We start from the raw sequence: 25,099 nt of genomic DNA, 5'->3' as shown, positions 1-25,099 counted from the left end.
TAAATGCGACTAACAGGCTCGACGCACTAATCGACCACCAGAAAACGCAGAGGAACACGCTTGCCTTTCACACCGTTGCTAAGGCAAACCGTCTCCTCCGTGGACAAAGTTTCGGTTTCGCCTGAAATCCCACCTGCTGCCCTCTATCCAAGCCTACTCCCTGTGCAGAGGAATAATCCATAAGTCGACTTTGGAATGACCCATCCAAAATCCTTTTCTTCAGGGTGACAGGCCACTTGTCGCCTTATACTCACCCTCCTCTAAGTCACCAATTGCATGGGCACTCACCTTCTTTACAGTCAGAATTTGTGGCTCGAAATCAAAACTCCACATTTCACCTCCCCTGCGACTTCCTCAATTTTCAGCTCGCTGAACGTCCGGAGTCTAAATTTTCACTGTCTTACACAAGCACTGCGATGACCACGAAGTAAGTAGGTTAAAATAAGGGAGAACACATTTTCAATCGTCCAATTTTCGGTGATTTTTGAAGGTAGGTTCAATTAATTTTATTGACGACACATGGTGGAGACCCCTTTGGGTCACGATCTGCTAATTGCCAGGTCATAAACGGATTAGCCTCAGGTGAAATGCCATAAACGAGGGATGTAAAAACTGGATGAGCCAGAGCACAGGCGAAGTCAATCCTTCTAGTGTGCTTCCGCAGACTAGTTCCACAGCTATTGCTGCTTTCCTTGTGCTCGTAACCGAGACTCTGTAGCGGGAGGTGGGAGACCAAGTAGATAGGGGGATGTATTTTCATGCTTAGAAGTGTTCACAAGGTCGGAGTCGGCACACGCTCTTACTAAGAACGCCGCCTGCCACCTTCACTAACGGCGTCAAGACCTGTTTCAACTACCGGGGTGTTGTGGTGGGACACACTCACCCGTTACCTATAATGTTCCGTCAATGGTGCAAAGGTAAAAGATCTAGACTCTGATGTACAGTGACATGCTTGATCGATGGCACACTCGTCTGACTGGCAAGAGTCCCTACTTGACGTTATTGTGGTATTTACTAATAATAATCATTTGTACTTGGTAAAAACAGAAAGTCAGTAAGAGGTTTTGCTTGGCGCGGTCACGACTCCTTATCAGTCTATCTGTCCGGGTCTACTTGTAGTCACGTTTCTTTGAAGGATGAAATGCACGAGAAGTAGGGAAAACAGTACAGGTCATGAAAAGGAAATATGCAAGGAGAGGTTTCTAAAGGTAATTTGGGTGATAATGATGCTGGTGATGACTATGATGACTGAGGTGTTTCAGGGGGTACGCATGTGTAGATAACAAAGGGGAGAGTTGGGGAGGAAGGCGAAGGGAACGGGGGAGGTAAGAAGGGATAAAGTGCTAAACATAAGGCATCGGGAGAGCTCAAGGCTGTTTTGAGTAGAAGGGCACCTCGGTCCCAAGTCGGATTCGTTCCTAGAAAATACAAAAGATTGAGGTTGAGATGAACTATGCAACCACTTGACGAGCCAGATTTGACGTGCTTTGGTTCACTGAGCTATACGTACCCATCCATCTGGCTCATCTGCCAACCCTCAATCTACTCCATCCAAAAGTAACTGATTCAGACGAGCGTCCACCTTAGCTCATCCCTAATCTGATCTACACACCAATTTCTGGCCCATGAACTCGTCTACCCATCTTCAACTCATCTTCCCACTCAAACTTGATGCGTTTACGATGACCTTATTTATTCCTGGTCCATCCACATTTTATTCATCTACTTATGGCCCAGCTACCTATCCCTTTTATTTATCCATCCCTCCATCCATTTTCTTGTATCTACGACTGATTGATCAATTCACCTCTTTTTCATCCGTCAAACCAACTAAAAGACCTTTACTCATTAAGAATTAGTGAAGAATTTAAGAATCAAAACTTACCTGTTGTCGAGCCAGATCCGAAAGGTTCGGATTCATCCGTGCTGCGTGGCTCAACTGAGCCAAATGTACCAAATCGCAGGAGGCATCAGGCAATGAGCTGGCGTCTGACTCCGCCATGTCCAACCACTGGTGTGCTGTGGCTGCAACAGTCGCTGACACGTGGTTGCTGAGGCCACCAACTTGGGAGGAGTTATCAGACGACAGCCAATCCACAGTGTGACCGAGGGTGGGGGACTTCTTGACTGAAGTCGAGAGGGAGAAATCGCTATCCGAACCGTTGTAGTTCTGTAATGGAAAGGGAGACGGTAGGCTGCTGGTTGGAAAGCCACCAATTATACGTCAATTACTGACAATAACATGACTCAGAAAAAGAGAAACCTGATTGGGTGATTGGCCATGAGGGCTAATCAATAATTGACTACACACTCACCATTCAGATTATAACAAAGGATTTCTGGTTGAAATACCGCCTACTCTTGGTTAGTATTCCGTTATTGTAAAACAAAGGAAATAAATATGGAAATTGAACACCAGAATTATCTCTGTTAGATAATTGTTCTGTAATTTTAAGACTTTTAACCATTTAAATGTGAGGCAAATATAAAAGTTAACGAATCATAAATATGTTGGTCCCAAGCCATTTTTCCCCCAAAAAATAGTGAAAATGCATCAAAATTTAGCACAGAAGTGTTTTGAAGCCATGAAAAAGCAGTAACCTATCCTGATCCCCGAAAAAGCAGAATTTCTTAGAGCTTTAACAAATGCCCTCCTTTATAACGACTTTCACTTTGAACTGGCGTGATAGCGACACACTTATGGTCAATGAAGACGAAGTCAAGGTGGATTTAAATCTAAGTTGCAATAATTCAATAAAAAAAATCAGTAGAAAAGAGATGCTAACAAATAAATTTGCTTATAAGGCATTTAGGAATCCGGCCTCTCAAATGGGTTACGCTAGGCACTCTGCCATTCCAGTTGTAATAAAACGGGCACAATAAAGTAGATTTTGGGATACTACTGGTCTAACGACGACTACACACCCAATATTTTTGAGAATCGATTAAGGCAGTCACTTATTTGATGCAAGTGTTGATGGCAACGGCCATAATTCCCACTCAAATTTGGCAGTAAAGTTTGCGCTAAGCGTACAGTAGAAGTCGATCCTACTCTCACCCGCTTCTGGTTATATCAAATGCCTTAATTTTGGCAACCTCAAAAAATGCATTTACTTTACATCTTAAGACACATACCGGGTATTTGTCGTTTCACGCGATTTCCCACCACGATAACAAAGCGACAAAGCAATATTTGCAAGTGAAATAAAAAAGTTCGTTACATAATAAGGCAAACAATCGAATTCCGACCCCAGCTTACATGTCTGGAAATGTAGGGCACTGCAGGGGAAGTCTTTCGCGTCAATCCGTCCGAATCCCTCGTCATGTAGCAGTCACTGGGTGCATTCAAGGAGGACGTAAGGGTCAATCCTCCCTGAGTCCCCCTGCTGCTAATCAATCCATCGTCTTCCTCAGCATGCCCGGGATACTTGCGATGAGAGACGAGACCCGGCTTACCGGCGACAAAGGAGTCTGTATCGTCCATTGGTGGTTGGTAGTATGGATCAATTTCTGGTTGGGGTGGAGAAAGAGCCAATTAAGTTTTTGAATAGCATTTATTGACTCAACTTTGAAGCAAAAATAAGCATTCAAGGGTTTTTCCTTCAGTGATTTACGGTTCTGACCAAATCATAAACGCAGGTTATATTCCAACTTATGCTATAGCTTTTGTCGACCACCAAATAGCTCTAAAGGTCGTTAGTTAAAAGTGGCTAGAGATAAAAACATAAACAGTAGTGGACAACAAAATGAGCTGATAGCAGTTGCAATATAGAAGGATGACAGAGAATTTCACTCATTTTAAATAATGCACGTTGAATTAGAAGTAATAAAGCTTGTAGAGTCAAGGCATTCACCATCTCCTTGATTAGTCAACACCAGCAGTCAATGATGCAACAAATTAACAAATGACCAAATGATGAAAGTCACAAAATCATTCACACTTTTACGCTCCGTAGAACAAAATTAATGAACCATATTGCATTTAATTGACAGTCCTGCAAGCAGTCATTAAAAAAATTAATTAACCGCTGAAATTGTGACATTAAAGTACAATTCAAAAACACCCTTTTCTAGGGAAAATAAAAGAGCATGGAATAAAACATGTTTCCACTGGTACACCCGATTCAACTCACGTATGAAGACCATCTGAATAAGACCGAAAAGCCATACTACACTCCAAAGTTGAACATGGGAATGGAAAAGTGTAGATACTAACACGAATGATAACTTGGGTACTTTTCCTCTAACACAAAATTAGCGTTGCAACTATTTTGGGAGGCAACATATCGTTATCAGGCCCAAGAAATGTCATTCCCTTTATTTGATTCATTTTTTTTCTCTGAAAACTCGGCATAATTTGCGTAAGAATTTCCTAAAAGTTACGCATTCACTACGAAGAACAATGGTACTTAAGCTTTGTAAGTAGGTGTTAATTTATATTACCATATTTACAGAGTTGCTAACTTGAATGCAAAATGCTACTTAAATTGCATTCAAGCAGACGAACAAATTATCTAACCGGACTGGGAGGAGAGTTGAGTGGTGCAGTAATAGGGTGTGGAAGTGACGATGGCAGGGGGCAGTGGTGGTGGTGAAGGCAGTTTGTACTGCCTTGAGAGAAGACCTCCTGCGGAAGGCGGTGTTGGCGGAACTGCCGAGGAATTCCACGAGGAGATGGCAGCATTTTTTCGACACTCCTCGCAGTCGGAACCGCCCGTGCATTCCACCTCCTCCCATTCCGAATCCTCCTCGTCAATTACGTCGGACGAGAGTTGTTGTTGCTGCTGGAGGTTGCTGCTATTAGAATTTTGAAGATCTTTTAGTGGACTGGGAGATCGCAGATCTGAAAGACGTGTAGAATGGAAGATTACTGATAGATTTAGCGTTCAATATAAGCGCCCTAAAGATCAACAACGATTTTGGAAATGAATTTATTGTGAAAAACTCGAATATCAAATGAACGACTCCGTCGGTTGAGAGCCGGTGCGCTTTTAAAAAACCAATATGGAGGCCTCAAATTCCGATTGGCCAACATTTTAAAGGTTACAGACCATATATACGAGAGAAAGGCCAATTTCTTCAAGTTAAACTATCTTAAAAGCCTCAAAGCTTAACAAGGCGAGACGTTTGAAGAGTTAAAATCATCCAAACATAATGAAATCCGAATTAATTTGGTCGCAGCTGCTGTGGGACCCTCAAGCCTAAATCAAACAACTTCAAGGATTTTAAAACCTCTGGCTAGAATAGAATCAGATGCTCCTAAAACTTACCTTTCTGTGGAGTCGGAAATATCGCCCCCATCGCTCTTGCCAAACTAATCTCATCCGTCTGTTGTTCCGCATTGCAGAGGATCGTAGGAACCTTGTGATTCTGTCCACCAATACTGCTTTCAGCATCCTCCGAGGAGAGACGATACCTTCGACTAACGCCAGTTCGACGTCGACGGTGGCAACGACGACGACACGGCGAGGAAGTGGAAGAAGTTGAGGCTGTTGTTGTGGTCGGGGGAGTGCTAGTGTTAGTTGCTGAGGTGTCTCCTCCAGTACTACTGCTGCGTTGGCTTCTGCGATGATGACTATGGCTGTGGCGATGGTGATGACTGTGAGCGTGGCTGTGCTGACGGTGACTCGACTTCTTCTTGCATTGACTTTTGTGCTGACGATGGTTCTAGAAAAAAAGGAGGACTTTAATCAATACTGGCAACTCCAGTCACCACAGGTGAATGAATTTGTCGTTAGTACCTATGAACACCTACCCACCCATCCAATCATCTATCAATTTCTATTCATATATCCACCAATTCTGAGATAATCTATTCACCGCTAACCCTTCCCTCAATCCATCTCAAATTCTTTTATCATTGGCTAATATGTCTAAAGCCATCATAACCGAATCTTCCTCAAATAAATTGCATGTCTAGACATCTCTGGAAATTCTCACCTTATGCCGGCACTCCCTTCCACCCATCTTTCGCTCCTCTTCCCCAGTCTCCAAAGCGGTTGAACAAGTGCTACCAGAGTCCGATACCATGTCCATCACTCCTCCCTCCTCTTCCTCCCCACTATTCATCACCGACGCCACAAAGTTCGTCGAATTCGTGTCGTCAGTCGCCCTACTGGTTGAACAAGAGCTCACAGATGAAAGTGAGGATGAGGATGAGCCAGTGGATGATGCGGAAGGACTTTGGGAGCCCGTAGTGGAAGTAGAAGAGGAAGAAGTGGAGGAGGTAGTCCCAGAGAAGTGAGGTGAAGAACAATAATGCTTCTTGCTAGAGCGTTTTAAAGAATGCTTCTGCTTCTTACTACCACCTTCTCCGTTGGTAGAAGTTGGGAGATCGGGCATATCCACGCCGCCACCACCTTCGTGCTTATTCTTGAGGATGCCTTTTTCAGGTTGGCGGCAGGAGTTCTCCCGAATCACGGTCACTTGGGGTGTCTGTGAATTTGCAGAAATTAAAAGACCTTAATAGTGTGGTCAAATTTAGCGTCATTGATGGGACCATACTTAAAGCAAAGCCTCAGTACTCACCTCCGTCTCATCCGCCGAGATCGTCGACGTTGTCATTACCTTCCTCGAGGGCTGTGCACTCATCACTCTTACCTCCATGCCCCCAACATCAGTACAAATCACATTCGCACAGGTTGTCGTCGTCGTATTGATGTTAGTAGACGTCAACAGAGGTGTCTGTGGTGTAGACATCCAAGGGGATGAACTTCCCGTAAATATTGGATTCGGTGACGCAACTACGCTGCACACTGCAGGTACAACAAAAGGTGGTGGTGGTGGCGGAGGTAGCGACCACGATGCCGAAAAGTCTATTAACGCCGGTTGCTGCTGTTGAAACAGATTATTTGTGGTACTAGCGGTGGTCACTACCGCATCAGTTATCGTCGAAATCCCAGCAGTATCTGATATCGTCGTTGAAGTGGCATTATCTTTTGCATGCTTCATCTTATCCTCCCGATAGGAAGGCATCGAGCCAAACTTGATTTTTCCAACTCCATTACCACCCTCGTCCTTCACGCTCTCCTCCCCGTTTCGACCCAGCTCTGGGCCGGATTCAACAGTTCCATTGGCTCCAGTTTGAAGACTGTCTCCACTACTAACTCCACCACCTCGTTTCTGTCGACGGTTTCGATTCTTAGAAGACGAGGAAGAAAAGGTATGTCGATGTCGACGGGAACAAGAGGAGCGACGCGTGTGATGGTGCAATTCCATGTCGTCTAGAGAAGCGCCACTAGGACGAGAGTTTCGGTTGCAAAGGCACATAGAATCCATACTATTGGCAGCAGTGGTAGTGGCCGTGGCCGTACCAGAAGACTTGCTTAATGGCGAATCGAAGAGAGCAGGTGAGAGACAATTGGTTGGAGAAGAGAGACGTCTTTCACTCTTAGCACCAAAGCGAAGGCCCCGGCTATTGAAATTTCGACGTCTGAAGGACAAGGTATCGAAGTGAGATGAATTTATTACCGGAAAAGTGGGGTCTACTTCAATGGATACGGTAGATATCATTCAATAATAATGCTATCTTGCATTAAATAGCTAAATAAACCTGGCTACTCAAGACCAAACTTGCTTCAAATATCTTATTCCTGGTGGTTTTGAGCACTGCAACTAGTCTTCCAGTTTTCCTGGCCTTCAAAATTATTTTGAATGACCTCTACCTCGATGACAAAATCCTGAGTTATATATGACGTTGGTAGCAGGTGTTAAGCAGTACGTAAGAGTGAAGTCCTTCAGAACAGTCTTTTGCTTAGAAAATATTCTCTTGAAAATGCTAAAAATTTGCCCTATGGTCATTCAAATCAGCCACCAGACCACCGTGTGATGGTAGAGACAGAAGAGTGACAACGAGGAGCGCCGGTAACGGCACATATTAGTCTTTCAGTCATTTCATACATTTTAGACTCGAATTGTTCACGTCTTGAGAGGAAACTTTAGCTCCATATAACCACTAACGACAGGATTATCAGAATGACAACATACTACTGAAGTAAAGCGGTTACACACCTATACAAGAAGATGATACCACAAAGGCAGAGGAAGACGCAGGCTATTACAGCACCCAAAATTGAAATCAGGTAGACAGTGTTCACTGACCCAGGTTCCGCCAATCCCCCTGAAACAAGTAGGAAAAAAAACTATTAAAAGAAAACAAAAAACTGCACAAAAAAGTAACAAGTACTTCCACTTTTCGCACCGGCATTCTTATCCATCGCTTGGATATACATCCAAATCAAACTGGCAATGTCTTCATCAGGGTAGACGGAGACGTAGGCTACTTTAACGCGTGCTTTCGTCACAGAAGCATTTGGATTGATGGATGGTTGGTGTTGGGAACAGGAGGGGCCATGCCATCCAGGTGGACAGAGACAAAAGGCCCCATTGGTGCAAATCTGTAAGGGAAAAGAGGTGAAGATGTGACATTTTGATCAGGTATAAAAGTAAGTAATGATAAAAAACTCCAACAGAAATTGCTGAGTTACCCCGCGTCCTGAACAGGTGATATTAATGGGCGTGGCGGTGGCAGTAGGTAGGCTTCGTCTCACCGCAGGGTGGATGTAATCGTTACTCCCATCTGACACGCCCCAGAGGTCTGAGAAGGGCCCTTTGGGACACTTTGAGTGCACTACGATAGCAGTGGGCTTTATGCATCGTTTTTGAAAGCAAAAACGGCCTTCATTGCAGGAGGCACCTTCGGGAACGTAGCTGAATTTGTGTGTACTTGCTACATACCTGAAATGAGGTGATAAAAATCTCGTAAATACCGTCTTTGTGTTATACAAGTGGTAATTCCCTCTGAATCGAACACGTTTTCTATTCGAAGTTGAACCAAAATCTAAAAAGCAACTAATCCAAAGTCGGCCGGCCCATCCGACCAACACCAAATTGTTTAATAGGCTAAAGACAAGCACTTACTGGCATTGAATTTTCTGTTGTTCGTGCTGTGTCCGAAGATTGAAGAAGCTAAGCAAACGAGCCTCCACTGGAAGAGGTTCATCACTTCCATTTTGACAATGCAGCAGTCCGCACATCGCATCCCTAAATGGAACAACAAAATGACGTTTCCCGCCTATTAAATCGACCCAACAGGATCGGACAATCTAACTCACTCTTCCTCACACACTACACCTTTCCCACAAGCGGAGTCGATATTCCTGTTCATTGTGCTGTAGCAATAATCATCTGCGGTCCGTGCATTTGGTCCCCAAAGAGCTTTGCAATGACTGCTCCTTGTTGGGCATCGACCTTCATAGCAAAGAGCTTCTTCCTCAAAGTCATTTTTTTCACCCTTACATGGCATCCCATTCTCCAGGTAGAGATCACCTGGACACTCGGCCTAAAATGATTTTAAAAAGTAAGGCTTACTTTAAACTTTATCAGTAGGCAGTCTATTAAGGTAAGCGTGTCAACCCGCCTCCGAACCGGAGCAAAATTCCGGTAGATCGCATTGATCCCTGGCAGGGCGACAGAGACGTCCCCTGGCAACCAGCCGACAGCCACGACAACAGCCACCTTCCACACAGACGGCATGAACGTCAGCGAGGCAGGTCTTGGAATCGCAACAGCCGAAAGCGGGTGAATTAAGACTTTTATTGAAGCCGCTGTCGGTGCTGTGGGGTAGACCGATGGGGAGACCTTGCTGATAGGGCTCGCATTCCTCCCCACGATCGATAATTCCGTTGCCGCAGGTATCGGGGCGGAGAAATTCTCGTCCCTAAAAAAAGGAAAACAGTATTTTAAGGGAGTATTATACTAATTTCCTAAGAACTATCATAAAGAACGCCCAATGCGAAGGGATTACTAGCTTTGAAAGCAGATAGATAGGTGGATGACGTAGTGCAAAGTGACCTAGTCCTTTTTTCTCAGCATTTTGAAGTATCAGGCAATCAAAGACAGCATTTGCTGATGTAGCTCACTGCGATGACTTCTCACAACTTATGAGCCAGTCTATCGATGCGGTACTCTATATTCCTGTTGTTTTGATCCCTAGTCAAATTTTGGGTGAATCTGTCTGATCCTACCGTATCGGTGTTATGCACAGGGGTTAGCCCGGTTGCCCCTCATCGTTTAAAAGAGGTGCGGCAGTAGAACGATGCAGTGCTCAGAAATGGTTTAAACAATCGGCTCCTCGTGACGAACCAGTCAGAGGTAGATGCACCACGTTAGAGGGAATATCTTCCTTAACGCGCCACTATTGTTCTAGACAATTCAGGATTGAAGTACCAGGAACTTGGGTGAAGAAGCAGTCGGTGGAAGACCACGATCAAATTTGGCCAGTTTAACCTCTGTTAACAATTTTTGATGAAAAACAGGAGGAGATGCCGTTGTATCAGCACAAGTTGATCGTTTTTAACGGACCCTTTTGGTGACCCCCAAGGGGAAGTAACTAGTTGAAGACTGGAATCATTTGCGATCTGCCCGATCTCCACAAAAGGCATGGGAAACGCTGTTAAAAAGTTTTGAAGAGAAAACCCTCACACCTAAACTAAGTAGATTAAACTGTTCAAAGGTTGGTAAAAAACGTTGACAGAAAACTGCTACAATTCCGAGCAATTCGACCCCTAAGACAAGGGCACATTTTGATACTTACTCAAAAAACGCCTTGAATTCGTGTAGTTTATCGGAAACCAAAGGAAATGATCGGCCTAATTAAGCCTCAGCTACAATCTTAATATCTGACATTTGATTGACACTTTTTCTCAATCTTCCACAAATTGGTACGCGTACCACTGACATAAATTTGCCAGCGAAATATTTACCTAGTCTAGAGGTTGTAGCGTTGCTACGACGCGATTGTCTGCAGCCTAGGTGTACTAAATTTCCTCCCGTGAAAACGACTGATCGATGAATAGCACAACTTTTCGCCATTTTAACCCCTCAAAAAACCACTTTCTGTTTTTTTGTTCCAGAGAAAATGCGCAGATAAAACTATTTCTACACATGGTTTATTTACGGACGGGGAGCAACTGATTGAAAGCTGAGCACAATCATAATGGGATGTCTCAATGGAATTAATGGGATGCGAATAAATCTCCCAACTGACGTAAATTTTGGCCCTTATATTGGGACTAAAATTGAGAGAGACACGATACTACTGCTAGTTCCACTTATGCCCAGAATTTTGTCTCAGGAAACGAATATAGAAAACGTAGTTACGGTCATCTTTTCTACCTCAGTTCCCTTTTCAGCCTGCCTATTACACATGTGATTATTAACCCTTCCAAAAAGTTGCTAATCACGGTGGCTGAGGCTGAGGCAGTACCTCCCCTTCCCCTCCATCCTAAGGTGCGGTATGAGGTCATACGTTCATTGCAAGAGCAGTGCATTCTTCCGACTGGTAGTTCCTAGAAAAGACGTTTTTCTTGTACATCCTCCGAGTGTATCGTGGCAAGCGAATCCCGACCACGGCTGCAGGAAACCAACTCCTAGCCATGTATTCCATCTCCAGCCCACCACACCCACACACAGTATATTGTCTTCCGTAAAATAAGGTGGTGTGTGATTTAGAAACGTAAGTTGGGTAGTGGGCAGATCGTTTGTAGATAACTAACAATTTATTGGTTCGGTTAGTGAGGACTTTGGGCCACTTAACCCACTTCTCATCACAAATCAGAAAAGTCCAAATTATAGGGCGCATTTATGCCACATACGTAAAAGAAGCGAGGAGAAAATGAATAGGCACTGAAGCCCATGGCCTGTTATCTCCCAATCCCTGGGGATGAGACCCATTTTCCAGCTTCAACGTCTTTCTCCTCCCTGTTGGTGGACTTATCAACCCATTGTTTCATCATTATTCACGCTAACCATGCCTGAAAGCTCTGCCAGCATACCCTCTTCAAATGCTAAAATCCATGGATGCAGGCGCTGTAGCACGTACTACTGACTTCCAACAACTTACCTGAAGATTTGGTGACCTGAGACAGGCCGACATCCCACTGAGAAGAGCCAATTGCAAGCGCGAGATGTCGCCTAATGAAAAGACCTCGTTCTCATTGCAGCTAAAGAGAAAGGTGATTGGTTAACGCAATGTCAGCACAAGAAGTCTATTGGCTAATTATGAGATCAAAAAACTTGCCTGTACATCTCTGGACAGAGGATTGAGTGGATACCAAGGATTTCAGCGATAGATTTTGAAACTAGAGTAGCCACTTGAAGCTCAAAGTCGGTCACATTGACCTGTTAACGAGAAAGCTGCCATAAAAATGTATTTAATGGGCCATAAAGCGCTGGGAACATTGTGTATGCAAACATTTTGACCAATCAATTTGACAAACAGATTAGAACGGAAAAATAAAAAAAACTATCGAAATGAACCACATACACGATTGTTTAGATTAAATGGAACATTTTGATATAAAGAGGCGAAATAAAAACAATTTATGCCCCAATGTCAGACAAAAACAAAACTATTATCCAGTAGGGTGGATTTCATAAACAAAAGTAGGAACTGGTACTTGTTTAAGAAAAAAGAAACTATATGTGATATCTTGGTAGGGATCTTCAGTTATTACAGGTTGTACTTCCGCCCGGAGGCATGGCCGAAGCCACGTCTATAGTCTCTCGATTAATCTGTACGTTAATGATAGGCGCTTGAATCCAGAGAGACTCGGGGCACCTGATCCAGTTAAAAGAAAATCCTAATTTGGGTTAATGTTTAACAAATTTAGGCGTTACAGAGGAAATATACCTGCTGTGAATGACCAGCTCACTACAGAATTTCGAGTTTCAAGTGTTACACAATAAATGCTGATGGAAATGGATTAGGCTTTATCAAATTGCAAACAACCTCAAAGAAAGGTACACTGTGTTCTCTGGCGAAACGACCCATTTCGTAGTCTGAGGACAAAATATTCAGAATATACTCGTTGAAGAAGATAGTCAAGCCTCTAGTGCTATCTACCAAAAGAATTCTTCCCCGGCACAGTTCGTTTCCCAGAAAAGGTAGTGTTTAAGAATCTTGATCTGACCTAAAGCATGTACTGCCACTGCTGCATGAAGACCACCCCTCGATGTACATCCATCGTGCCATTTCCGATTCCATTTCCCGGTTGAGACTTAGAAGGAAGGATCCGTGATTGTTTATTTTACTTAGGGGTCTATCCGATCACCTAGACTCTTTATTCTCCATGAGCCGTGCTTCCGTTTGGGCAGCAGCGCCCTTCTGTACGTTAGCAATGGGCCAATTAAAAGTTAAGGGAGAACTAGGGGCGTCACAAGCACTATACATAATCTGACCCAACACAGAGCCCAAAAACTCAAAAGCACGCAAAAATCGACGTAAAATACAGATTTCACTTGATTTTAGTCGTTCTTCCCCAAAAAGGGCTAAATCCAGGGTAAATGTCCTGCTCATTAAAGAATCAAACAGAGCGTGGAACATTGATTACCATAAAACTCCTTTTCAAAACAAAAAAAGGGAAGCAACAAAACAGAATTAGCTTTAAGTTGGTATGAAGAGGAATCTCCTACTAAATTATTAGGTGGTAAAAGGCAAAAATATGGTATAGCAGTTGCGTACTGCGCGCTAAGGCTTACAGTAAAAACAAATTGAGTAGGACTGCATGTTTGCAAGACAGACAAAAAAGTGATTTTTACATCCCACAAAAGACAATCTATGTAAGCTAGAAGAACCAGACAAACTTTCCTGCATTTAAGGGCATCAAAAGCAAAATGAAATTGTACGGACCAAGTTACCGGTTCATTAATGATAAACCTTCCACAATGCTTGACCAGACGTTGAATATTTGTGAGCAGAATCTGGACAGAATTGCTTACTGTCCAAAAACAGTAATCAAGTATCTACGTTGGAAAAATTTAAGACCTAAAAAAGAAATCGGTAATGTTGTCGTAGCCAAAGTAAGCAGACTCGACCGCAAAGCAATAAAATGTCACAGTCTTCCACCCCACATCCACTCACAGGGGAGAAGTTGACATGCAGAGTACCAAACAACTGGTCCTTGTCAAAGAAAATACACCAACATTACACATTTCCGTTCCGATTTTGAACATGATGGCGGCGACAGGACACGTCCCCTCTAAGCCACCTATCAAGGTGTGGTAGCGGAGAGTGCCCTTGAGAAACCAACTCCTTCAACTATTGTGGCTCCCTTTTTGTACATTCCTCCTTACTTCTGTTGGGTTCTCCTGTGGACTTATGCAAGATAAAGTTAGATGGAAATGGATGATGAAAACAAGTTTGTCCGTGTCTGTTTGTAACTTTTGAAAAAAATTTATTGGTGTTCTAGTGTGCATTTGCCCGCCGGTTAAATGAGACAGTTCTATAGTCGTGGATGCCTTATTTTCCTTAGAGGAGGTGAAGACAGGAGAGGGCTTTGCGATTGGTCCTATCCGGGAGCATAATGTTGGCTGTTTTTGAGGGGTAGTCCAAATGCCCAAAAGAATTGCTACCGTTAGGGATAGTAAAGGTTACACCGAAGGCATAGCGGAGAAAGGCGTGTGAGTGTCACGAGCACAAATCCATCTCAGTATCCAGCCCTCAACAGGTAAACTGTCTGTAAAAATGGTGTGATGGATGCGGGGCGCACCAGGCGTCAAATCAGCTGCAAACACGACCAGGAGGAACCTTGGCAACTAAATTATGGCAAAACTATAAGTCACCGAGTGGCTGGATGCGGATCCGCCTGTACCCTGACGTATGGCAGTTAAGTGCGGGTATGTACCAGGTGGGTGCCTAAGCCACTTCCGGGAGGGAAGCGAATTCCCAAATGTCAAAGTGGCTTCCATTTCACAGCTTTAACAGGTATTTAAATATGCATCGTCAACTTGATTATTCACTCAAAATTTTTTTTTCTCTTTTAGAGAAGAAGGAAATCTTTACAAGTGTCTATACCCCCTCAGTTGTTGTAATATAAACAAATACTATCTAGTTGATTAACCACAAGGTCAAAATGTACCTACAAGTGTTTCACCGACAATAGAAATCGAAGTGCTTTCATATCTCTTTGATAAATATAACGAATATATTCATCTTGGTACCCCAGAAGTTAATTTAGCCAGGTACTCTCTTGACAAGCTTTCAGACTGGAGGTTAGTGAAAAGAGGCAGAGGATTGGCGGGATAATGCTGCCTCTCTTCCATTTGGCAGTATCCTTACGATGCATTCGACGAACCACACGAAAACGGAACTGCACACACGAAAGCCTCAGAAAATCAACAACAACAACAGCAACAACAACAACCCCAATCGAAGTCAAAACTCCCAAAATCCCCCCTTTCCTCCTCCTTCAAAAGGTGTCAAAATCACTCAACCAAAGTATGTTTCAGCTGAGAAAACCAACAAAAATTAAGCCTGACTTTCGCCCAGACTAAAAATTTCTGAAGGGGAGGCTAATTCACCGAAATTTTGCCAGATGCACACAAGCCAATACATAGGAAATACGACGCCTTTATGGCAGGAGGACGAGGAGGAAGGGCGAGGGGAGGGGGAGAAAGAGGTAACCATGGTGGGAGAATGATTCATCCAACAACAAGGAGGCGGAGGGAGGAGAAGGGATTATTCACACTGCCAACATCAAATTCTGTCCTATGTGTGTATCAGCGTGCATTCACCTCATTCCCCTCATCCTCCTCTCGTTCTGGACACAAATGTAAATTCGTTAGAGTTAAGGTCAGTTTCGAAAGATTAACCGTTTTAGTCCATAATTTCCAGCCTCGCAAAGGATACAGTAACTTTTCTTGATGATTCCGGTGGTTATAGCAGAGGGAATGCATTTACTTCGGTTGGTCGAGATTGAAAGAACTCAGAGCAGCAAGATCAAGGCAACGGCTCAAAGGAAATAACAAAGCGACGGCAAGATGGAAGCGGGGACTCATAACAAAAGGAATCTACTGAAGCCGCACTGATTTTAGCAACTACACTGCATCACGATCAGTAATGAAGTAGGAATGGGTTCGAATTCGGCGAACTATGCGTACTTGGCATCGGCCGTCCATGGTATGAGGACTTGGAAGCAAACCGGATGGGCAACTGGGAGGAAATAAGGTAACAACAGCAAAAATGAGCAATAGGAATAAAGCGTAGCTTCGAGAGTGGCTATTTAATTGCTCTTTGCTTATGAGAAAATTTTCAGAGCAAATGTACAAGCTTTGAAGCGTGTATAGCGATCGGAGACATCTCTCGACACGAAAATCGTGTACCCTTCTATTGTATCCCACCGGTGCGGCACCCTTGAGGAGCCTCGACTATGACAGATAGGAGAAAATCTGGAGGAGAAAGTGATACACCCTGCCCAACCCTCTGCATTTTCCACCGAAGTTTCATCTTCTGGCAGCGAGACCCACCAAGATGGTTGCACGCGAAAATCTGCTCGATGGACGTTTATCGAATCGTATCTGCTTCAGCATCACTCAATAACTCGTGAAGGACAAAACAAAAGAGGAACCACAGGGAGCGCTCGGAACCACGCCCAAAACAGATTGAATGCGTTTAAGAAGGAGGAGGGAGGAGGACAAGGGAACATACCGAAATTGGTCGAGTAAATGAGCAAATAAAAGTTTTTTGATACAATCAAAAACCGTACGAAAAAAGGACAGAAGACGGACTTCATTTTTTACTCTAATATGGGTGACAGGAAAATAGATGAACGCCCCATTTGCTCCAAAGCGAAGAAGTACTTTTTACTATGAAGGGAGAGAGATAAGATGTCATAGAGTAGGCAATTTTTTGTTTTGTCTAGAAAAGCGAAAAATTAAACATTTTGACCAACTGTGCTTTGTTCCACTCGAATGGGCACTGGAGGCTTTGTGAAAGAATGGCAATTTGTATTCTTTCTACTCTCGTTGCTGAACAGAGGTAGTTGGAACAATAACTGTCAAAGCGATACCATCTAAACACTACAATTCGCAGGGCCTCGAAAAAGTGGAACTTCTTTGGGCAGAAGACGTTTGTAAAAAGTAAACAAAACACCAGCTTAACAGCGAAAATAAAGCAGACTATTCCAAGGCCTCCAGTAAGTGATCACAGAAAGACGAATCGACCAATGGAGTGGATGAAATACTTCCAGAGGGACTCACCCTAACTATAGCTGTTCCACGTGGTGTACAGATGGATCCAGGAATGGCTAAGTGATCCACCTTCTCAACAAAGTCAATTTCAGCTGAATCCGTCAACAACATCGTGATATCCGCTTTCCTCGAACCGGGCTGTTTGAAGACACCTTGTGGAGAGGATGAGAGTGGATCATTAGTCTCGCCCTCGTCCAAGTCGCGTCTAGATCTGCGTTGGCCTATATTGTCACTAAAACTCTGCTCGGATCGGTAGCGTTGAAAGTTGTTCAGTGTGGCTTTGATGCTGCTTTCAATAGAGGCACGGTTGCCTAGATTCCATATCTGGGTTCGTAGAAGATGGAATTGAACGGGTAGATCTCTGAAGTGCTGTATCCAGAAAAAAGCGAAGAAATTGAATAGGCCGATGAATGGATCCAAGGTGAGTACGAGAGATGGAGAGAAACTTACCAAATTGACGAGATTCACCATTGATGCTACGTAACGTAGAGTTGTTGTAAATTTTCCACTGAATTGGTGCAGCTGGAAGAGTGTAGAAGGGATCAGTTAATCGCCGATATCCTTAGGTAAAATTTAAGCAGTCGGCTCTTTTATCATGTTCAATTTATTTCAGCTGGTCTGATCATGTGCACTTTAGGATGGACGTCTCCACGGTTTCCTTCCTACTGATGATATTCACAGCCTCAGAATAACATCTTTGCTTTGATGTTTCACAAAGTTCCACCAGTCCCCGTCTTCAGGCTTATTACCGAACATTCTAGAACTTCATACAGTTGCCGATCCCGTTGAGTTTGCCCTGATCGGTCATTATTGTGTGGAGACAGTTGGTAGGTACTGGGATTCACTTTAAGATCAAGGCCATTCAGGAGGGTGGCGATCACTCATGTGGCCCGGTGCTCCAATACAGTTGTAGCGCACTTCGAGTGTACTCAGCCTATCAGTAGTAGAGACCTCCAACCTGACGCTCGTGCCATCTTCACTTTTCTGGCTGCAAAAGTGACTGGCCCGCCCACACCTATATAGAGCAGTTCGTATCACCTCCATCTCACTCATATTACACACTACTGACTGGGACTCAGGTCAGATCTGATCCGTGTCCAATACGTGATCAGGATCAAGCTAAAATTAGCTGCCATAAGAGAACTTTACATTTTTAAATGGACTTACCAACTTCTCGTCCACAATAAACTCCAACCAAATAGTGTGCACAGCGCTTGAAAGATCCGCTAGACGCTGATCCACTGTCTCTTGCATCATTGCCATTAAGTCGACCGGTTTCCAGAAGGTACGCATTGAAGCATCTAAGAAGAACAAGATAAAGAGGCTTACAAGTTGCCTTATCATCGAAAAGATATGGAAAGAGGAGGGGGCGATGGCGAAGGCGTAAGCTCACTCTGAGCAATTGGAGATGAAGACCAGGAGAGAACAATATGGGGTGCTGTCTGTGGATCACAGGACGGGCAGGGGAGAGGAAGAATCACGAAGGTAGTGTTGTGATAGTATATCGCACCTCTAAAGTCAAACAGAGTTGAATAGAGAAGACTTGCCTATCTACTATGCAATAATGCTGCTGAAGACATGGACAATATGGGACAGGATGGAAGGTTGGACGAAAATAATTCCATTCTTGGCACAAACCTTAGGCCTGAACAGGTATCAACTGCGACAAATGATGCATTAGGTGCAGATTCCACCTCTCCTGTGTAGAAACAGTCCTCCGATTTCTGAAAAAAAAAACAAGAGAGGAATACACTTTATCCAATGTTTAGCTCCTCTCACTTTTCAAGTGCAGTTTGTTTAATAGAAGAACCCCCTCAAAATCACCACGAAAAGCACCGCTACTACCACCAAATGATCGCAGAAGTCTTCCTGCTGTGAAGTGCCTTCATCAACACATTGCATCGCCCACCTTGACCTCGCTTGACCAGTGGCTCTGTGGTTGCGATATATCTACCGAAGACGAAGAGGAGTACATCCAGCCTACTGCGTTGCAACCTTCACACTAATTGTGCATTTTCCATCCCTCTAGCCCGATTTATTCACATATCCTCCGAACCGCCAGGCCAGTAAATCTGCATTCCACAATTTATGCGACTCTTCGGTCGACATTTCCCCTCCGTCAATTAACACGCTCCAGCACCGAAACAGGAAACAAACAAATGTCAAAGGTGGAGGCAGAGGCGGGATGCAGGAACAGCATAAAAAAATACGCCACTTTATTTGGGCGCCTTCATGAGAGCGCATTGATGGGACTACAGCCTGCAGCGTTAGTATAAGCTTTTGCCGCACGAAAGGCGGGTCATAAAAACAGACAAGCATACAGGCAGGCAGGCGGAAGAGCACGCGCACACGTCCATTTATCAAGCAAAATCTGCCAGCCAAAGTGGACTGGTGGTTCGGCGACTCCATGAACCCCAGCCATCAGGAGGAGGCAGGAATGAAAGCAAGAGGAAAGAAGACGTGCCGTTTAGTAGGGAGATTACTGCCACCGCCGAAGAATCGAAGTCTGCATTCAAGATTTAAACGGTGGTTTTTCTCGCCTTTAGAAACGAGCTTGGAGAGGTATTAGCACAATCTACCGAGTGGTGTGAAACAGAAGGTCAGAACTGAAAACTCATTAGGCACTATGATAGTGGTATTTAGAATTATCACATACAGAAACGCCTTCGTAGACAGGTGTGTAGGTCTGACATGCAACTCTCCTATTGCTCCATCTTTACCTTCAGACTCATAATTCTCATGACGGTCTTAGAAATAACTCGGGCGCTAACCCGATGATGGGGCGGTGGGAAATACTCGACACCCTTTCATCTTTACGGAAAAATTTCGGCCTTTGTTAGTGCTTCAGAAAGCGAGTCTAGTGAATGCCGTCGAAGAAAGACATCTTTGGTGGCTGGTTGACTCAGTGATAACTCTCGCAGCAGAAGAGAGCCATTAAAATCGCGTCGACTTTCGACAATCACGTCAACCCCAACGCCAAGCAACTGCACCATGACAAGGAGGAAAGTTTAAGTCATCTATGGGGAAGAAAAAGAAGACGGCTAAAAACCTTCTTGCAGAGAGGAAAGTCGTTGATTAAGCAGACTTTCCCAACACAAAAGATGGGAAAAAACATAATAAATAGAAAAGAAGGGATGTATTAAGCCAAGAGTGGCCCACTGTTCTACCTTTTTTAATCAGTCAGGCAAGCTTTCCTCCTTCGAAACGCGATTGGTTGTAAAACCTCGCCCATGCCTCAAGCAACGATTCCTAAATAAGCCTTGTGCCCCACTCTTTGACAATTTCTGGACTCAAAAATCTCCTTGAACGTCATTATTTCCATTTTGTTAATACTTAAAGCTCTGCATTTGTACTCTCGCTGAGTAGTTAGGTCTTTGGGCCATGCCAGTAGCCCCCAACCCTTCTGTACGTCGGCAATTCATATTCTACCCAAGTATTATAAATTCTTTCGTCTTCAAGGAAATCTGGTGACGATACATTGGTGGCAGTGGAAAGCGAACCCGATATGAAAGGACAAATATCCCGGCCTTTACTGCTGGGTGATAAAACTTAGCGGGGCTAAGAAGCGTACATGCTGTGGTTGGGAACATCTGTGATGACCTTTAGCAGAAGAGTTGAAAATGACATCTACCTTCGGGAACTACTCACACCCTGTGGTCAGCAGGAATGCTATGAGCAACTATAGTAACGCTGGCCATAAACCATCTAGAAAAGTACACAGCGGAGCTGTCCACCGTGTCTATATGAAGACGTCAATGAATTTAGCACACGATACCTCCTCCACCTCTACTAGCTAGATGGAACCCACATAGATAAGGCTGGGCACCACTGATGTGAAAAAAAAGTGGTAAAGAGGGATAGACGCGAAATCTTATCTCCACGAAACTACTTCAACTCCCATTCTTATTAAACAACTCCGCTTTTAGGTCAGCATTTTTACAGCTGGCGAGGGCCTGCACATGCCACCTTCCTCCAATACAGTTTCGAAACAGGAAGAACCTGCAAATCCAGTAGAATTGCCAAGATAGATCAGTGATGTCGTGGTCAAATATGCTTCCAGTTGCACACAAATTCGATGGCCGACACTGCTGCTTCTTAGGCGCAGGGGGTTGATCAAGGGGAGACCCGAGGATGACGGTCTTAAGGGGAGTGGCTATGCAATACTTTGTTTTCTTCTTCGTTTTGGTTTCGTGGGTACTTAAGGCTCGGCCTCTATGCTTTCGCTGGGCGCCACGCCCTCTGGACTATCCCAGCAGCCCTAGGATTGCCTTCTTTCGTCTGGACGGAAGTCTCAGGGGGCTACAATACAACTCCCGCTCTTGTCTCATGACGAATTACGGTACAAGCAAACAGGTTATGGCGGTCCACGCAGGGGAGTATGCCCCGTATCTCGGTACCAATAAGTCCTGCAATGCCTTCAAGATTGTAATAGATCGAGGCTTTAAAACATACCAATGATAGGCCACTCACAGAGGGAGGAAAGGAATACCCCATTCTGAAACAAATTCAGGAACTTCAAATTCCTTTTTCAAGGTTCAGGCATATTATTATTGTCCGAAATTGCTTCACACTGAAAGGGATGATTTGGGAAAATTCACACGCGGTGGCACAGCATGGCATAGCGTAGCACAGCCATCCTCCCTCGCCTCACCTCGTTCTATTTAAGCGATATTCGCGGCCACTAATGCACCTGACAGTAATTTGATGGACCATTAGTGTGAAGAGGGAAGTAAAAAAGAAGGAATATATATTCTACGTTTGAATATTTTGGCGTAAAAAGGCACCCACCTTCCTTGAAATATAAAGGGGTACCGGAGGAAGTGTGCTTCCTCTACCCTACCTCCGCCTTTGGATTCCTAATGATTCAAGTAGTAGCTGTTTAGGGATAAGATCTACCGATTGTACAACTTAAAGGTTAGATATTCACAACAGAAATGATAACGGTGTACAAGGTAATCAAGACGCTAGTTAGTTGATCAAGAAAACGGCTAAGACAATACGGCTCGAAAGGTACCTCACCAGTCCCTCAAATTGAAACTCGATGCCAATTTATAGAACTTGAGATTAACTCTTCAAGATACCTCTACCCTCAAGAATTTTCCTCTGCGAGACCGACTGAGGCTAGGCATTCCATACTACAGGGTCAGTCGAGATAGATCAATGAAAGAATGACTCAGGTGCTCATCCGAGGGAGGAGGAGAATAATAGGCAGCATAGAAAGATAAGCTGATTGACAATTTGAGTAAGAAGACCCATTCTGGAATGCCAATATAATCCACAGATGAGCTAACCACTTACCGCGTAGGATGTAGATCTGAAGTAAGATAAAGACAGCTGTCAATAATGACGAGCTGAAAATAAAAGTAAAGGAGGGAGGTGGACACATTTATCTATTCATTCGAAATCACGCAATTTTTTTTTACAAGCCAAGGATGGATAAACGAATGGAAATGGGATGTATGGATAGGTGGACGGATGAATGGATGGACAGATGGACGGAATCAGGATGGATATGGATGGATAAATAAATGTATAGATGGGTTTATGGATGAATAGACATAGGATGGATGAAAGAATGGATACGGGATAAATAAATGGATGGATAAGTGGATGGATGGCTGAATGAATGGTCGGACAGGGAGCCCATTACCAAATGGAAGGCCCACTTTACCCTGTAGTTTTTACCCTCTATTTCTTCACCTCTGAGATTTTCAGATAGGACGACGAGGTTGAGGGAACCCTCCATGAGGAGGACGAAAATGTCGCCAAGAGGGAGAAAAGGAATTCGTGTTTGATAGTAGGCTCGACGACATGTAATAAATTAACTTACCGCGAATTCGACCTCCGAAACCACACCGTTCCTGTTTCGATAGAAGAGAGTTGAATATTCTTCACCTCCGTTGAATACACTGGGTGAAAAAAAAAGACTTTTGACTTTACCTAGTTTCCGAATAAAAAGTGGGCAAAACTAGGATTCTTTACGAGTTGGCCCAACTAAATTAGTCGGTTGCTACACAAATGATTAATCAGATAAATCCCTTCTTAAAAGTATGAACTAGAAGACAGGAGAGGATGAACCCAATTAGAGAGACAACATGAACGGAATGACATTAAAGGACTATAAAAGTTCGCGTGAGATTGCGGCATAGGTCACCGTAATTGCTTGTCAGCTTGCAGGCACTTGAAAGATGCATGCGATTGTTTATCCGTATCACAAAATGGAGAGATCTTCCAGTCTCTCGGCACGACATCCTCTTCCTAATGCTCTTCACTATCCTCCTACTTTGCAACTTCAACTAACTCAGCTTCAAGGGGCAGATGCCTTCGGCAAATTTATTATTGGGCGTTGAATGCCGCATCAAGTTCAAGAGGATCCTCACTTACCGATCATGAGGAGTTGTGTCATTAGCGAAATCAACATGAGCAATGAGGAGGCATCAGCTTACAACTACATCATCGGGGAAGAGAAAGTCATGAAAGCCACTAGGCAAAGGGGTCCCATCCACATGAATTGCCTCAGTGACCATCAATTTTACATTTTTCACTTCTTTCGCTTTTGGTGGGAGAATTTTTTACAGACTGACTTCTTATGAGAAAGGACCAACGAAACTCAACGATCATATCATAAACTATCCCCAAACAATCCACCCACCGCCTAGACCACACACCTAGGACACACGCCTCATCACCCCTAGATAATTGTGCTCGTTCTCTGCGTGGTGCACTGCAGAGGCAAGTTTTCACTTGCTGAAGGTCAAACAGCTCGAAGGTATGCAGTAGAGAACTGCCTTGGATACAGCCAGAACTGGGCAATCAATCAGACTTAGGCAAACACAGAGCATCGTGGTGCCAGAAAGTGCGCACTTGAAAGTGGTGAGCGGAGGTGCCACCTCCATATCTTCGTGACCTGTTTTTTAGCCAAGTGATCAACACTACCTTGGCACTAGACTATCATATAATCACCCACGTACTGGAGCAGACAGTAGGGAGATGCTAGTGAGTTAAGTCATGGATCCATGATACCCTCTTCCATCAGGTGTATTCAAAAGTCCTCACTTGAAAAGAAGGGAACAGACAGAGAAGTTATTGTCCCCCATGATTGGCCAATGAAAAATACGTGTTTCCGATTGTTTGAGTGAGGGGTTCCCTTCTGGCGGGTGATTCGAATCGAATTCATGGGTGACCGCAAACTGATCTCCAATGAAGGCGGTTGTAGCGACGAGGATGAGATAGATAGTAGAAGTTGTGTGGCACAAGGAGTCGGCGGACACATTTTACGCATCAACGTCTAATTTCAACATCAAATTTAGCAATACCGAACAATTTGAAATAGGCAGGTGGATGGGTTTCACTTTGCTCGGTGGATTGCATGGAATCGTCACAGGTAGAAGGAAACAATCAAATAAACCAACTTCTACAACTTCTTGCCACTACTTTTCGGTTATAATTGCTTTAGTGTGTTTCCACAACCGTAATTGTTTTTAGGAGCTCTTTGGTTATAAAACAGACTCAGGCCCGTGAAGCAACATGGACGACGACGATGACTAGGACAGGAAATCGTCCACGTTAATAAAGTGGGCAATTTTCTCACCAAAGCTGAGAAAATTCAACGAATTTTGACAGTAAAGTGACTCCCCCCTCACTTTCTTTGAAGTGGATGAATTTTTAGACATGTAAAAAAGTTTTGAGAGGGAAAATCGGACAGGAATTCATGAAGGAGTTATTCAGTCTCCATGGTTAAATTTCTATGCTTTTCCTAAGAAAAAAATAAACCGACTGTTTGTGTTCTAATCGGTAATGGAAATACGAAATCATTTAGTTCTTCAGTTTCCCGGTTGGGTTAATAGATTTCCTTCAAATTGGCGAATTAGTTTGAGACAGATGAACGAACAGATACGGAATGGATGGAGGGACGGCTGGATATACAGGTTGACGAACACACAAATCCATGAAATGTGGGTGAGGGAATGAGTTTATCAGCTTCGCTGTCTACCACTAGAATTCGCTCAAGTCATCAATATGGCACCTGGCTAGCCTATTTGTGGGACCGAGAGTACATTAAAATCGCCTC

At 43.9% G+C, this 25,099-nt stretch overlaps 1 protein-coding gene across 1 annotated transcript; it reads right to left on the bottom strand. All coding sequences in view use genetic code 11, as the record gives it.

Annotated features, from left to right (window-relative positions):
• Positions 1-496: 496 nt before the first annotated feature.
• EGR_06617 (Disintegrin and metalloproteinase domain-containing protein) lies at positions 497-19,003 on the bottom strand (the record flags this gene model as incomplete). The annotated part of the gene is made up of 21 exons (XM_024495866.1): positions 497-712; positions 1,886-2,170; positions 3,260-3,510; positions 4,520-4,843; positions 5,271-5,667; positions 5,941-6,435; positions 6,529-7,432; positions 8,011-8,119; positions 8,201-8,396; positions 8,487-8,736; positions 8,920-9,042; positions 9,114-9,340; positions 9,491-9,718; positions 11,903-12,002; positions 12,086-12,180; positions 17,038-17,397; positions 17,479-17,550; positions 18,196-18,329; positions 18,422-18,540; positions 18,667-18,752; positions 18,938-19,003. 21 exons carry the CDS (start codon positions 19,001-19,003, stop codon positions 497-499), a joined length of 5,037 nt encoding a protein of 1,678 aa, XP_024349724.1.
• Positions 19,004-25,099: the final 6,096 nt, after the last annotated feature.

This window comes from Echinococcus granulosus (assembly GCF_000524195.1).
Source record: "Echinococcus granulosus chromosome Unknown EG_S00060, whole genome shotgun sequence".
Lineage (NCBI taxonomy): Eukaryota > Metazoa > Platyhelminthes > Cestoda > Cyclophyllidea > Taeniidae > Echinococcus > Echinococcus granulosus.
Note: the sequence above shows the minus strand (reverse complement) of the source record. Positions and strands in the feature narration are given on the sequence as shown.